This window comes from Plecotus auritus, assembly GCF_963455305.1.
Source record: "Plecotus auritus genome assembly, chromosome: 5".
NCBI lineage: Eukaryota > Metazoa > Chordata > Mammalia > Chiroptera > Vespertilionidae > Plecotus > Plecotus auritus.
The window spans coordinates 123,444,433-123,460,708 of record NC_137776.1 but is presented as its reverse complement, the minus strand read 5'-3'; the positions used below and the strand labels follow the sequence as shown (position 1 = coordinate 123,460,708).

Sequence of the window (16,276 nt, the reverse complement as noted above, 5' to 3'; positions counted from 1 at the left end):
TATATCACATTGGTGTGTTACAGCACCATGGCATGAACCACTTTGTATGAGCCAAAAGTCAGTCTAACACACCTTGATCATAACAGTCTTCTGCTAGGATTTGTCTCAGTGATTCTCTATTGTTATGTAATAAAGCCCCAATGGCCTGCCCACCTCCAGCCTTGCTTCTCCCATCTCAGCAGGTATATTGCTATCTGCCCACACTTCTCCCTGCCCACATACAGTTCCCCTTCCCTCTGCCTGTCTGTCAAAGTAGGGCAGGAGTCCTACCTCTTCTGCCAGGACCTCTACCATCCTCCCACACTGAAGTCACATGCTGTTCATGACCAGTGCTGTTCATTTAACAGTCAGGTACCACCTTACCTGGACAGGTGTTTTCCTGTGACTTCTGAGTTAGACCACCAGGTCAATGACAGAAGAGACCAGGTTTCAGTGAGACTCCACCACACCCCATGCAGGTATGTAAAGCACCGAGGATGGTGCTGAAAAGGTCCATGGTGAGTCTGCCAGCTCATTTGTGGAGCACCTGCTTCATTTCAGGAGAAGCACTTATTAAAGAGAAGCACTCACTATGTATCAAGCACAGTTCTAGGCACTTGACACATTTAATTCATTTCATCCTCACTATCCTTAATGTGGTATTTACTACAATTATCCCCACTTCACTGATGAGGAACCTGAAGCACTGAGAGATTACCACGAATTCACACTGCATGTGGAAGAACTCATTCTACTGCTCTTGAATTTTCTCCTTTCATTCCTACAGCAGCCCTGTGAGGAAAGGCTCGGAGAGGCTGTGCTTCCCCTGGGTCACACAGCCAGTAAATGAAATGGGGGGCCTGTAGGTTTCCAAACCCATTCTCTGTTCCCTACGCAGTACAGCTTTCCCAAGACCTCTTTACCATTTGCTCAAGCATTAAATTGTGAGGAAATCTAATACCAGTTCCAAAATTAGCAGTTTACATAACATTCGGTTGCCTATATCCCGGGCAGTTCATTTGTGTATTAGTTTCCCACTGCTGCTGTAACAACTTACCACACATAAAGTGGCTCTGGAGGTCAGCTCCACTTGGCCAAAATCAAGGTGTTTGTTAGCAGGCCTGCATTCCTTCCGGAGACTCTAGGGGAGAATCTATTACCCTGCCTCTTCCAGTTTCTGGAGACCGCTTGTTTCCTTGGCTCATGGTCCCTTCAAAGTGCTTCACATCAACCTCTGATTCTGTCCTTACATCCTCTCTCTCTCTGATCTGATTCTGAACCTCCTGCCTCCCTCTTATAAGGACCACTGTGACTACATCAATCCCACCTGGATAATCTCCCCATCTCAAAATGCTTAATTTAATCACAACTGCATGGTAAAAGTCTCTTTTACCATGTAAGGTAACATATGCATAGGTTTCAGGGATTAAGATGTAGATATCTTTGGGAGTCACTACTCAGCCTACTACGATCTGCTATTTTGTGGGCTGACTATAAGCATCAATCTCTACTAGCACAAGGTACTTGAGATTCAAAACCTGCCTTCTACTTCCACACTCCTCACCATTGACTATGAGCTTTGTATGCATCAATCTTCTCTCTGTATTCATTTTTATTCTTTAAAAAAAATCTAAGAGAAATGAGGAAAAAAAGAGAAAGGTGATAGACAAGTTAAACCAAAAGAATCAGAGAGTTCACTCTAAAACATAATTTATATTTCACTATGTTGCCTATATCTTATATTCAGGATTGTTCACCCAATTGTACACACATATTGTGCACATCTGTGCAGAGACTGAAACATTCACCACAGCCCATATTTTCATCCTTGCCTAAAACTGTAATTATGCGATCATTTCCCTATATACTCCTTTCTTAAAAATCAGGATTACAATTCAAAATGCCTGTAGTTTAGCTGCATAAAAAGGTGTATGGGAGAAGAGTCCCTGCTGGTAATATTAAGGAAAAAAAAGAATTTTAATGACAACTACAAATGCTTGAGAATTAAATTTTTCATTTTCTATATTTAAACATAGAGAGACATGAATAACTTTACTTTGCCTTTGAGGACTGAATTCTGGCAGAAGAGTTCATTTAGTCATCAGTTTTGTTATATTCCAGTGATTAAAATAAATATCCTTACAAGTTAGAGACCATGTTTATTTAAAATGTTGTGTCAGGAGAGGAAAAATCTCTCAGGATGTTTATCTCACTTTCGGTGGTATATCTCATAAGAAAATGCACCTCATTCTACCTTTAGAATCAACAATAAATGTAAGCAAAACCGAGATCAGAGGTCAAATTTCACATGAGTAGTAGTACTTTCGTTTGTATTAGCAGAAAGCTCCTTGTAATAATTGCTCTGGATTTTGGTGGGTGTGCAACCCCATGCTTCACCCAGTAACAGGAATATTAAACAGGAAGTACACCCCCTATACTTCCAGGTTTAAGAAATTAGATGATTGAAGAAATTCTAATCCACAAAATAGTGGGCTAGAAATTCTATTCCCATTTTTATAGTCTTGTTTAGTAAGTGAGATTCAGTCCTCATTTTCTTTGTTTCTCTGGGCCCTTAATGTGTTTTGGCTCAGTTTCCACCTCTGTTGCCTCTAACTGCCTTTTTAACCTCTCAGTCTCAAATATTGCAAAGTTACAAATATCAACGGTCTAACACCATGCTTGTTAACATGCCTACCTGCCACCTTCCCGTCCCCCTTCATGGTCTTGTGGTTTGGGTGACACCACTGCCTGTTCTGTAGCTGGTAACTGGAGCCATCTCAGCCTTGTCTGTCCTTCACACTCGGTCAACATTACACCTGAAACTTGTGGATTCCACCTCCTATACCTTCCCAAACCCAACTGTTCTCTTCTTAATCCTTCTCCTACTGTGCTGGTTCTAGTCCTCACAGTTAACCAAACCATTACAAACAGCCTTTTACTTGGTCTCCCTGTATTGTCTTGCCTTAATTCTCATCCGGTATTTCCCAACCTGGTATTGATGGTTCCTGACTACAGGCCCCCCTGTTGAGCCTTTAAAATAGTCATATATAATGTATTACTATTACTATTTTAGTAGGTGTAAAATATGATGTGTTGTTTAGAGTTACTTGACCTGGAAGACTCTTCTCCATGGCACAACTATTAACATCTCAAAGGGCAGTTGTCTTTGGAACCCATTGGCCTTTGCTGCCTGAGTTATTTTCTATAACTGGATCATGTTAACTGTTACTTTAAAATCCTTAATGACACCGCATGGTCTTGAGATTATGTTCAAGACCCTTCACAGTTGGCCCCTCATCTGCCTTCTCAGTCTCACCAACCACCCTTCCCGTGAAACCTAAGGTCCACCTTTTCATGACCTCTCACAGATATGAACATGACATGTCCTTCATACCCTGAGTCTATGAACAACTGTTCTCCCTCTGCTAGCACTCCTTATTTCCCTGGCCAACCTCCTCTGAGGAGCCTTCCCCAACTCTTTTTTTAAAATATTTTTTTATTGTTTTCAGAGAGGAAGGGAGAGTGAGAGATAGAAACATCAATGATGAGAGAGAATCATTGATTGGCTGCCTCCTCCATGCCCCTACTGGGGATCAAGCCCACAACCCAGGCATGTGCCCTGACTGGGAATCTAATCGTGACCTCCTGGTTCATAGGTCGATGCTCAACCACTGAGCCACACCAGCCAGGCCCCAACTTTTCCATAAAGACTTAATTATACTCTCCTCTGTATTCCCTCTTTTGTAAAACTAATCACATTTTATAGTAATTTTTTCTCCCTAGCTGGACTACAGATACCTGAGGCATAGTAATCATTTATTAATCATCTTAAATCCTAACATCTAATACAGTGCTTGGCACTCAACTAGTGCCCACTAAATGTTTAATGAAAGAATGAATTAGTGAATGAAAAAATGAATGAAATTAGTTAGAAGCTATAAGCAAGAGCTCATTATGTTAAAACTGGAAAGTTGACCCTAGAAACAAAGCGTAAATGTCTCTTTGTATTGGGCTCAATAATATGACTTGAGGTATCAAGGAAATGAACTCAGCTCTTGGTAAATTAAACTACCAAGATGAAACTAAAAGTGTCAATATGGGCAGAATTTATTAATGTGATGATTATGGGAAAATCTTAAAAAATACAAGACCCTTGAGCCATTGTATTTTTGTATAGTATCATAACTTTTAAGTGTCCCCCTTATTGTGTATTTTTTTTTACTTTTCTTATAAAACTAATGAATCCATGACCTTATATAATGAAACATATATGGCAGCTAGGAAAAGCAATATAAATACTATTTTTTGTTATATATTCTGTTTATAGCATATATTTAAAAATAATGCCCCTTACCAGAGGTCTACCTTTTCATACCATAATATTATTTTAAATGATTTATAAAGGCAAACATTTTTCATTTAGTTCTATTAAACTTCTCTGCTGATTCTTTAAAAATGTTTTCTTCTTTGCAGTCTGCCTCTCACTTCAGAACTGTCAACCCACCCGGCAATCTCAACATGTTCACAAAGTCGTCACAGACTTTGGAACCTTCCTTAATTTGAAATTTCATCTTCTGCAATTAAAAAAAAAAATCTAAAAACACATTTTCATCAATACAGGGTAGAGCAAAAGTAGGTTTACAGTTGTTTGTATGGAAAAATAATACAATGATTAATAAATAATAACACAAGAATAAACTGTGGTATGCATACTCACAACTGTAAACCTACTTTTGTCCACCCCTATATAAATAGACCAGGGAAACTTTTTGAGCAAAGATGAGGCAGGCTTTTATGAAACCCTAAACAAATATCCCTGACCATATTAACTCAGTTAAATGGTCGTCTACCATACCTGGAGGGCTAGGCACCCAGCAGAGCACATGCTGCCGCGGCTGAACCCACTGCTGACTTGCTTAGAAGCAGCTCCTGGCTAATGATGAAACAGCCCGATAAAAGGTGGATGTTCAGCCCATCAGCTGGATTTTGTATTACATCTTTTAAACATCTGGATTTGGGGCCCTTGTATTCATCCAATCATCAATTCAACAAACATTTATGAAGTGCATGCTCTTTGGCAAACACTATGCAACACTGGGGAATTGAAAGATGAATACATTCCCTTTCTTCAAAAGATGCATAATCCTGTGAGCCTGCAGGGAGGCAGAGGGAAATGGTCCTCACAGGGGAGCAGCAGTGCCCTTCCAGGTCATCATGGGCAGGAGGGGACTCGTTTGCCACAAGGCAGAGGCTCTAGTGGAAGCTTTTGGGGAAAAGTAGCCTCTGAGTTGGCCTTCGAGGATGTCTTAGAAATTTCTAGATGGACAAAGAAGTGAAGGGCATTGCTCGCAGTGAAGGCCAGAGCAGAGAAGGCATCTGTGTTCCCAGCAGCAGGCAAATTGTCCATCGTAGCTAAAGCACTGGTCCATGGCAGGTCGCAAGGACGTGGCTGGGAAGTCAATGCAGGATTGAGGATGAGGGCCCTGCCGGGCATTCTCAAGGGTCTAAACCTCATCTTCTGGGCACTGAGAATTTCCTAAGAACTTTATGTATATAATAGACCCCCCTTATTAGTAGGGGATACGTTCCAAGATGCTCAGTAGATGCCTGAAACTGCAGATAGTACGAACCTAATATATACTATGTTTTTTTCCATACATGCATATTTATAATAAAGTTTAATTTATAAATTAGGCACAGCAAGAGATTAACAACAATAACTAATAATAAAATAGGACAATTGTAATAATATATGATAATAAAAGTTATGTGAATGTGGGGTCTCTCTCTCTCTCTCTCTCTCTCTCTCTCTCTCTCTCTCAACCTCAACATCTCATTGTACAGGTCCCACCTTTTGACTTGAAGGAAGCACTTTACAGCTTCTTTGGCATTTCCCAATTGGCAGCATCACTACTCTTGTGCTTTGCAGCCATTATTAAGTAAAATAACGATTATCTGAATACAAGCACTGTGATACTGCCACAGTCAATTTGATAACCCAGATGACTAATGGGCAAGGAGCACTACTAATGACTAATGGGCAGGGAGCACTTACATCATGGAGATGTTGGACAAAGGGATGATTCACATCCCAAGCAGGTCCGAGTGGGATGGCGCTCGATTATATTATGCTACTCAGAACGGCAGGCAATTAGAAACGTACGGAATGTTTATTTCTGGAATTTTCCACTTAATATTGATGGGTAACTGAAACCAGGAATAAGAGGGGACTACTGTAGATCAAACTTCAAGTTAGCTGATTTTTTAAACACATTTTTGGCAGCTGTTTTGTCATCAGATAGTCACAGACTTCTATACAGAGTTGGGAACAATTCTTTGACTATCTGTCCCTTAAATCAGGTCCTATCTGCCATTTGATAATCCAGCTATGTTATTTAAGTGAGTGGTCACACGGTATAGCACAAGTTTATTACATCGCTACCCTTGAAATAAGAACAATTATTTTCATCATCTACTTCCTCAATTTGAAAGAGAAAATTAACCTTCATCTTTCCTTATTGCCCCATTTGCTAAAAAGCTCTAACTGACAGCTTGAATTTGAGAGCTGTTTTTATTCAACTACCTGTTTATTTTTGGAGCATTTATTCAAATTGAATAGAAGCCCATGTGCCTCAGAAGATATTTAGAAAAAGAAAATTTCAGCCATCAAGCACTGAAGAGAGCTGTACTCCTACAAATCTTACATCACTAGTAAAGTGTCCAAAATGTCAGTCACAGGTAACAGAAACTTCAAGAGCATGTTCCTTATGCCTCACAAACTCAATAGGACCCATGAGGAATCGGACTATGAGTTATAATCAAAGGATTAGGAGAAAAGTGGTTTGATGTCATTTTGAGGTTTAGGGGATAATGATTTTATGAACCAGCCATTACTTCTCTCATAGAAAAATACACTGCATTTTCACTAGAGTGTACATATTTATGGATCATACCAAAGCATCACATACCTCCAGCATCTGTTATAAAATGTCATTCTACGGCTTAGCTCATATCCTGACCACTTCTTTACTAGGAAACAAACAAATCATTAACTTTGAAGGAGGGAAAATGAGAAAGGATGTGGATTTTAAAAAATTGGAGATGAAGTCATCTAATCCTAAGGTCTCTTAATAAAGATGTAACAATATCATGCTGGGGGAAAGTTTTGAACACTAATATGAGCTATAAGAGAAGCAAAACTGCTTCTTTTGTAGAGCTCTAGTAGATGATAATTTCTGAAAGGAATAAGAGTACTTAAAAGAGCTATTTTAAAAATAAAGTAAGCCCAGCCGGTGTGGCTCAGAGATTGAGCATCGACCTATGAACCAGGAGGTCATGGTTCTATTCCAGTCAGGGCATATACCATGGTTTCTCTCTCTCTCTCTCTCTCTCTCTCTCTCTCTCTCTCTCTCTCTCTCTCTCTCTCTCTCTCTCCTCTGAAATCAATAAACATTTTTAAGTGAAATAAGGTTTATAGGATAGAGACTGCTTTGGCTACTCTAGCTTAGGAGGTTAGGGATGGCCTCTCTAAGCAGGTGAGAATGGAATTGAACCTGAATGATTAGAAATTCTCAGCCACATGGAGATGCAAGAGAAGAATAGTCCAAGTAGAGAAAAAATCAAGTGTGGAGGCCCTGTGAAAGAAGCAAGCTTGGCATTGGAGGAGCAACAGCAAAAATCAAAACAGTGTGGCTGGAATATTCAAGGAAGAAGGAGAATTGTATGAGACGAAACTGGAGAAAGGTTATGAGAGGCTTCTTATTCCCTGCTAGAACCTAGAACCAGGCTTGATCCACGACTGGTACTTAATAACTTTGTGTTGAATGAATGAATGAAGTTGGAAGGATTTGAGTTAGACAGTCTCAAAGTTTCATCAGGGCGGAGACCAGAACATGTAGGGCTTTGCAGGGCCTGGTTAGAGGAGTTGAAATTTTATTCTAATCAACAGGGGAAGTCATTGGAGGTTTTTAAGCAGGAGAATTATGTGAGCTGATTCATGCTTTGAAAACATCATTGTTGTGGAGAATAGACTGCAGGAGAATAAGGTGAAATGCTCATTATCTTCCATTGCTCTTCTAGATCCACTTTCTACTTTCTGCACTGTGTTCAGGAGGCTGCACTAGATAGACTCTAACTTCTGGCTTCTAGTTGTGTTCAACCAATGGGGTTTCCAGAGACCATCAAAGAGAGAGAGGAGCTCTCTTCAATTGAGTATGCTATCTATATCCTGCTAAGAGCTAACTGAGAAAACTAGAAACTGGAAAACCAGTTAGGAAGCTTAGTAGTGGGCTAGGCAAGAGATGATGGTATCCCAATTTATTATTTATTGTGGAGGTCAATTTTCCTTATTTTAGAGGCAAATCTAAAAGTATTTGCTCATGGATTGGATGTCAGGATAGAGGTGGTGAGAAAAAAGAAAAATCAAGAGCTTTTCCTAAGTTTTGTCTTGGCTATGGCACCATTAAATGAGTGAGGAAGACTGAGAAGAGAGCAGATTTGTGGTGATATTGGAGAGGCAGAATCTTAAGTTCCATTTAGACATGTTTAGGTCAAGATACCTATTTGCATTTCAGCAGACATATTGAGTAAAGAATAGGGGAGAGATCAGAGCTTAAGATTTAAATTTTCAACTCATCAGTATAAACTTTTTTTTAGACAATTATGATTTGAACAAAATTACATGAAGTTTATGAAAGAAATTTAATAATTCACAGAATGGAAAGCATTGTGGAGAACACAGTCCTTAAGTCTGGCAAATGCTCAGGAATCAATAAAGCACATGGTTTGTTGTCTAGTTATAAAAGAGTTCTGAAGACAGCCTGAACAGTGAAGGTTATAATGAATCTGGTGATAGGATAACTGGTTGGTTAGAAGTGATAATTTGAAAGAAATAGGAAAAGGCTGAATGTAAGAAGTCATGCAAAAGACTTTAAAAACCTTAGTTATCCTCAGTAACAAGAAGGTTTATTCTGAAAAAATGGAATTCTTAGGTGCTAATTTAAACTTCCCCCAACCAAAAGAAAAAAAAAATTCTCCCAACCAACAGCTTCAATTTTATTCCACAAATATTATTGAGGATTTATATTCACAAAAAGCACTTTGCAGTACAGTGTGGATACAAATGCATTCAAGAAGTAAAATCCTTCAAGACTTTATTGAACTACTACTAAACAAGAACTAAAATAAAAGTTTGCTTCTTTGATAAATAAAAAGGCCAGGGAATCACCAATATGAGCCAGAGAAGCCAAAGGCCTGGGCCACTCCCAGCTTGAATCATTAGCTTCGAAGCCCTAGATTTTTCCTTAAGACTAAATGAGATGCTAGGCAAGTCTTGGAAGAAACTGTTTAATCTGTGATGAGTAACAATTGGCTGTAGACCACCATACGTAGCCTACCCCACCACCCAGCCAGTGGCACAGCCTAGAAGCTATGTTCAATGTAGCCTTTCAGCTCAGAAATCAAAGTGTCTAGCAGGGGTGGGCAAACTTTTTGACTCGAGGGCCACAATGGGTTCTTAACCTGGACCGGAGGGCCAGAACAAAAGCATGGGTGGAGTGTTTGTGTGAACTAATATAAATTCAAAGTAAAGGAGCGGAGGGGAGAGCAAGAGAACCAGATAGAACAGCCGGATCCGGCCCGCGGGCCGTAGTTTGCCCACGGCTGGTCTAGAGAGAACACATTTCCAGGCCTACCATAGTGCAGATGAGCTGTTTTAGAATGTTGGTCCCCAAGCTGGATCATAGGCTGGTTCCTGCTGGTTAGAAACAGTCACAGAGTGGAGGCTGAGGATTGACTTTCAAAGCACTGCCCCTACAGTGGGGGTGAGGGGAAGACCAGGCCCTTAGCAGGCTTGGGGCTTGCAAGGCCTAGGCCCTCAGCATGAAGCAGCAATCAGAGTACCCTCCATCGCAAACAGAGAGCAGTTCCTACAACCACAAGAAAGAGAAACCAAGTGTGGGCTTATTCTTCAGTTGTGTCCACCACCCCAGCCCAGAGAACATGCTCAGTATGGGGCCTTAGTTGAGTCACTTCATTTGTTTAGCCTCAGCTACTTCATCTGTAAAGTGGGGACAAGACTTACCTCATTGGGTGGATTCACCTTTATCCTTAGCCTTCTTTTATTCACTAAGTAGTTGAATCCAGCCATAAGAAAGTACTTTTTTTTTTCCTATGGAACTCAATAGGTTTTTCTCATTTCAAAAACTTTAACTTTTTGAAATGCAAATGAAGGTTGTTCACCACTATATTAGATAGTCTGAAAGGCTCTAGGGTTAAAAGGTCTAACAAGACCTGGCCAGTGTTGCTCAGTTGGTTGTGCATAGTCTCATGCACCAATAGGTTGCTGGTACGATTCCCACTCAGGGCACATGCCCGGGTTGCCAGCTCGATCCCCAGTAGGGGGTGTGCAGGAGGCAGCCAATCAATGTTTCTCTCATAAATGTTTCTTCCTCTTTCCCTTTCCCTTCCTCTCTAAAATTAATAAAAACATATCAGAAAGAATATATGCACCCCTATGTTTACAGCAGCACTATGTACAATAGCTAAGATTTAGAAACAGCCCAAGTGCCCATCAGTAGATGAGTGGATAAAAAAGATGTGGTACATTTATACAATGGCATACTATGTAGCTGTAAAAAAGAAGGATCTCTTACCCCTTGAGACAGCATGGAGGGACCTGGAGAGTATAATGCTAAGAAAAATAAGCCAGTCAGAGAAAGACAAGTATCACATGATCTCACTTACATGTGGAATCTAATGAACAAAATAAACTAATGAACCAAATAGATCCAGAGACATGGAAGCATGAAACAGACTGACAAATCTCAGAGGGAGGGGGGCAGGGAGATTAACCAAAGAATTTATATGCATAACTCATGTTTACAGACAATAGTACTGTGAAGGTGCTGGGCGATGGCAGGGGGGAGTGGGAGGGGGGAGGGGGAATCCAGCCATAAGAAAGTACTTTTCCTATGGAAGTACTTACGGGAGTAGAAGGACTCAGTGGGGGAGAAAAAGGAAGCATATGTAATACTTTCCACAATAGAGATAAATTTAAAAATAAAATTTAAAAATAAATAAACACAGCAAAAAAATATAATAAAAACATTTTTTTAAAGGGCCTAACAAGACTAAGTCATAGTTTTTCTAACTTCATTATTCAGTAGCTCTGTGACCTCAAGCCATTCACAAGTACAAACAAAGGACACTTTTGCTCCAGTGGGATCCAAACAACCACTGGTTCTAACAGAGGCCTCTCTGGGTCCCCAGATGTCCCCTCTATGTTTATCTTACTAGTATTCCCATTGGAAATGGTAGAGGGGAATTCTTTGAGAGATGGTTCTCAACCCTGGTGCAGAATGACCTGGGAGAATTATTTTTTGTTTTATTTAAAAAACTGATGTCCGAGACCCATCTCCCAGAGTTACTGATTTAATGATTAAATTTCTGATTAAATGTAAGGCCTCAGTACTTTATTTAAAAAAAAAACAAAACAGGCAATTTTAAAAAGCATCTAAGATTGGGACCATTGAGGAATGGATGGCAGCTGGGCCACAACAGTCTGCTAATTATACTCAAGGACATGTATCACCACCCTGCCTTCATCTAGGGCACAAATGTCCCTTGCAGTTCTGAATTCAATGCACTGAGCACAGACCCCAAGAGCTAAGTGGCCACTGCGGGAGCAGGGGCAGCACTTGGTCACCTGGCCATTTCTACCTTCAAGGGAGGTGGCCACATCTAGGCTGTTGGCTGAAAAGTCACATGTCCAGCTACAAATTGGGGGCCCCTTTGCTATTGCAAGGGAAGGGCAAATACTTGCAACAACAGCCAACACTCTGTGCCACTGGGGTCCTCTCTCCCTCCTCATGCAAGTGGATTATAACTATGAGGTTACATGTAGACAGTGTCTTTGGGGTCCTGCTGGAAACCACTGAAATACGGCTATTTTTCTTGTATCCCAAAGTATTAGTGGCTCTTGCTCCCACTGCCCTAAGAAATCACAACTCCAATAAGAAAAGCATTCCCGGGGAGTTCAGCAAACCAGGCCTCATGTTTAACACCCCTCCAATGTGGTAGCATGGGTGCTTACACTCAGAAAGGGCTGCCTTCTTTGCAGATGAGTTCCTCCAGATTTACACCGATGGCAGGCACTCTCATTCCTTCAGGAAGCAGCACAGATTATTTTCACTGGATCGTAAATATGCTTAACACTCTATTATACTAACCTTTTAAACCAGTTGTTTGGGGTGGCTGCAAATCATCGTTCAAATGCAACTTTCTAAGATTTAAATGCTCTTGGAATTCCTGGGCGCTCTAGTTAAATACTTGAGATTAAGCGTGGGGGGTGTAGCTCTTGCTCCAAAATGTATTTCACAGAGAGGAAGCAAAATCCTTTGAGCTGGTTCCTGGTTTTTCTTCTTTTTCTTTTTTTTTTCTTTTTTCACTCTTTATTCAGCCAAGGCAAAACTTGGCACTCCAACACACCACTTTCTTATGTTGGGTTGACTTTTCTTCCCTGCCCAGTGCTCCAGGACCTGTGGAGGGGGCGTCCAGAGGCGTGAGGTGCTTTGCAAGCAGCGCATGGCCGATGGCAGCTTCCTGGAGCTTCCTGAGACCTTCTGTTCAGCCTCAAAACTGGTCTCCCAGCAAGCCTGCAAGAAAGAGGACTGTCCAAGCGAGTGGCTCCTCTCTGACTGGTCAGAGGTATGTGTGGTAGAAGGAGATGATGAAAGAGGCATAAATAAGGAGGAAAAGAAGGCGAGAACAGAACAAAATAATCCTCCTAACATTATGGTGCCGTATAATTGTAACCACTTACACCATCCTGTGTGACTAACTTTTAACTAGTCTACAGGGATGTGAGTTAAGCAGCCAGCCCTTATTCAGCAATCAAAGCATGCAATTATAAACGGGTTCCTCATGGAACAAAACCAGGCCTCACTCATGCTATTTGGGCCCAGGATTCTTCTCAGAGCATAGGCTTTTTCTCCCTCTATCTCCAAACGCGCCTTCCTGACCTCCCTGCACCTCCTACTCCAGGATGTTTCTAGTCTCTACATAGGAAGGGCCAAGCCTCTCAAGTTCTTCTCTTCCACGTTACTAGACAGTCAGGAACATGACTTATTAGGAAAAGAAGGCCAAGGAAATCTTGCCTCTTTCCTGTCCGTTTTCTGGCTCCAAAACTTCAACAACTTCCCAGCAAGATAACTTGATTTCCTCTCTTGTCTTGCTTTTAGGGAGATGATTGCATCAGCCTTCACCATTCCTGACTTGCCTCAAAAGTTAGGATATGTCCCCAACTAATCTGTCTAAATAATTCCTATTCTAACACTAGCATCAATTCATTCATTTAAACCCAGCTTCAACTGATTCATTTTCAGCCCCCACATCTTTCTGAATTGCCTACAACAGGCCTGTGTGTCTTCCATAGAGAAGCCCCTTTTCCCCCAAATTGTTGCCCCTCAAGCAAATTTAGCCAAGAGCAGAATCACTAGGCCTGAAGTGATATGTCAAAACCAAATTCAAGGTCCTCTCCCCTCTTTTTTTTTTTTTTTTTTTTTTTTTTTTTGCTGACTCCTTTGCCTTCTTTGCTTGATATACAAGTCACAGGATGGAGCTGCTGCTGGCTGAAATACATCACAGGGCACTTGCTTCCACCGCGGGGGAAGCTGCCTCTGAAAATTAAGATGCCAGCTCTATCAACATAGGTGCTTAGAATTCTTGTCCCACATTTTATCAGCCCATATAGAGTTCCATCAGATGAGGCCTGCTAAGGACATTGCAACTGAGAGTTAGCCTACATTATCAAAGGTTTTATAATTTAGCAGTAAAATTGCCTTCTGGTGGTTTCTCACCCCAAATGTCTCAGAACAATAAAATGTCATGTTTAGAAACAGGATAAAGGGAAAAGGTGTGTAGAATGTGTGTATTCGTGTGTGTGTGTGTGTGTGTATGCCTACATGAATATGGTAGTGAAAATTTTCCCATGGAACGATGATTTGGGATATGGTATTAGATATGAAAAAAGTCATAATAAATATAGCAGTGCAGGAAAGAGCCCTGATGTATTTGCCAAGTACGTGGCTCCAGATGAAGACCTCCTCCCAGGTGTACTGCACAAGGTATTGCTCCTACGTCCATGGGTGATAGTCTGCCATGAATGGAATGCTGATTGTGTGATTATAATTGTCCTCCCGTGTTCCTGGACTTCGTAGTCCCCGAGCATATGGGACACAGAATTCAGAAAATGTCCTTTTTGGCCTGCAGACTTGAAGGAGGAACCCTTGTGATTAGGCACTCAGGAGAGGAGACTGCTGAATTAAGGTCCCAGGGCAACCGCTAAGTAGAGCAGACCTTTACAACCGTGTCATGGGTGGTGAAGAGTTGAGGCAAACTTAGGTTCTAATGCTGCCTCTACTACTTACTGGTTGTATTTTACATTCCCACCAGCAATGTATGAAGGCTCTAATATCCTTGGGCTAGTTACTTAACCTTTCTTGGCCTTAGTTCACTTATCCGAATATTGGAGATAATCATAGTGTCCACCTTTATGATTATCAGGAGGCTTAAACTAAACGATGCATATAAAGTGTTTTGTGCCTAGTATAAGTTAACCATAGTTATTGTCATGATTATCTTCCATCCCTGCACATTGTCGGGAAGAGAGGTAATAAAAGAAAGGACTCACATTGGCTAGAGCAGGGGATATGGCATAGACCTCCCCAGCCTTTGCCAGTCTTCCTAGGAGGAGGAAGTTGCATTGTGGGAACAAGGAATCATTAGTGATTATCCAAGGGATGTTATTAGATTCTGAGTTATCTGGGTTGATGAATGGAAATTCCAAACGTTGGGGAGGGGCTGAGAATGGTGGGAAGTGAACACTGACTCAAGGGGATGAAACTCACGCTGGTGCCATAGAAAAGTGCCCTGGAGGTGTTCACAGAGGCTCCAGTTGGCCCTGTCATCCCAGCAGCCCTTCTCTGGGCCCATGGCTGGGATGCATTCCACACATACTAGTACATCCCATAGCCCCCTTGGAGAAAGGAAGACCTGGATGATCTATGAGTGTCTTTATCCCCCACTATCTGCCTCAATCTCCTGGTTACTGCACAGAATCCCTCAGAGACAGAATTAAGCCAAAGGTTTAGACACCTTAAATAAAATTACTCTCAGATTCTATTCTGAGAATAAGACCCTCAAAAGGCCTTACCTCTTTTATGTAAAAGAAACCCTTCCATCTCCTGAAAGAGTTAGCTAGTAAATATTTTTAAATCGTATTTTTAGGGAAGTTGTCCCCCCCCCCAAATAAAATAAAATAAAATAAAGTCAGAGTAGTATATTTTGAAGCTAGAGGGAACTTAGAAGAACCCGTAACCTAGTTGTTCTTTTAAAAATTAGTCACAGCACTCTTTTTAAATTGAAATGTTACTGTGAAACCAAAAATCTAAAACAGATCAAGTCAGAGCTGTTTTGGTTGAAGTGTGGGTAGTGGTCCCAGATTTCCAACGGTTGGGTCTCCAGTTCATATGAGAAGTCCCTAAATCACTTATTTAACATAGTTATAGAATACAGTTTGAAACTCTCTGCTCTAGCTTAGTTTCCCTATTTTAGCAAAGTGGAAATTGAGCCTAGAGAAAGAACTAGACTTGACCAATATCATAAATCGATCATCTGACATGCAGTCTTATTTTTCTACTAAGCAGCACTAAAATGACCATGCTTTCAAATTTTCCATGCTCTTTACCTCTATTCTACCTGATCCCTGGATTTGGTGCTGTCATTTACAATAAAATAAGGGTTGAGTGGAATCTGGAATCTATAATCATCGGGGAACAAAACCAATAGGTTTGACTCTCATCCCCATTTTTTGAATCCTAAATGTCTCTCAGAGTAGTGTAGATCATAGAACTTTGCATGGAATAGTTTATTTCAATGGGCTAGCATATAATACTTGAAAAGATAAGATAATATATTTTGGCTTTTACTGTCATTTTTCAAGTTACCATGGCACACTGCCATGACCCTAGTTCAGGTCTTTATCATCTCAAGCCTGGACTACTGTGGCAGCCTCCTTAACTGATAGCCCTACCTGCCATCCATCTCCTACTCCCATCCCTCCCGGACACTGTTGCCAGATTAACCTTCTCAAAACACCTCTTTCATCATTTCACTCCTCCCTTCAATGGCTCCTCTTTGCTTTATGGACCAATTCCAAACCTCCTGTCTGAAAAATTAAAAGTCTCCCAATGTCTGACCTCTTGAACTCCTGATGCTGTCTATAGGATCCTTCTGCTCA

General features: G+C 41.0%; 1 protein-coding gene across 2 annotated transcripts in view; it reads left to right on the top strand.

The window, feature by feature from the left end:
• The window catches only part of ADAMTSL1 (ADAMTS like 1), a 409,739-nt gene that overhangs the window by 265,743 nt on the left and 127,720 nt on the right, over positions 1-16,276 (top strand). For both annotated transcript variants that reach the window (XM_080667642.1, XM_080667641.1), the window contains one exon: positions 12,505-12,684. In XM_080667642.1, the coding sequence (XP_080523768.1) occupies positions 12,505-12,684 (180 nt within the window). The remainder of the gene's footprint in view (positions 1-12,504; positions 12,685-16,276) is intronic.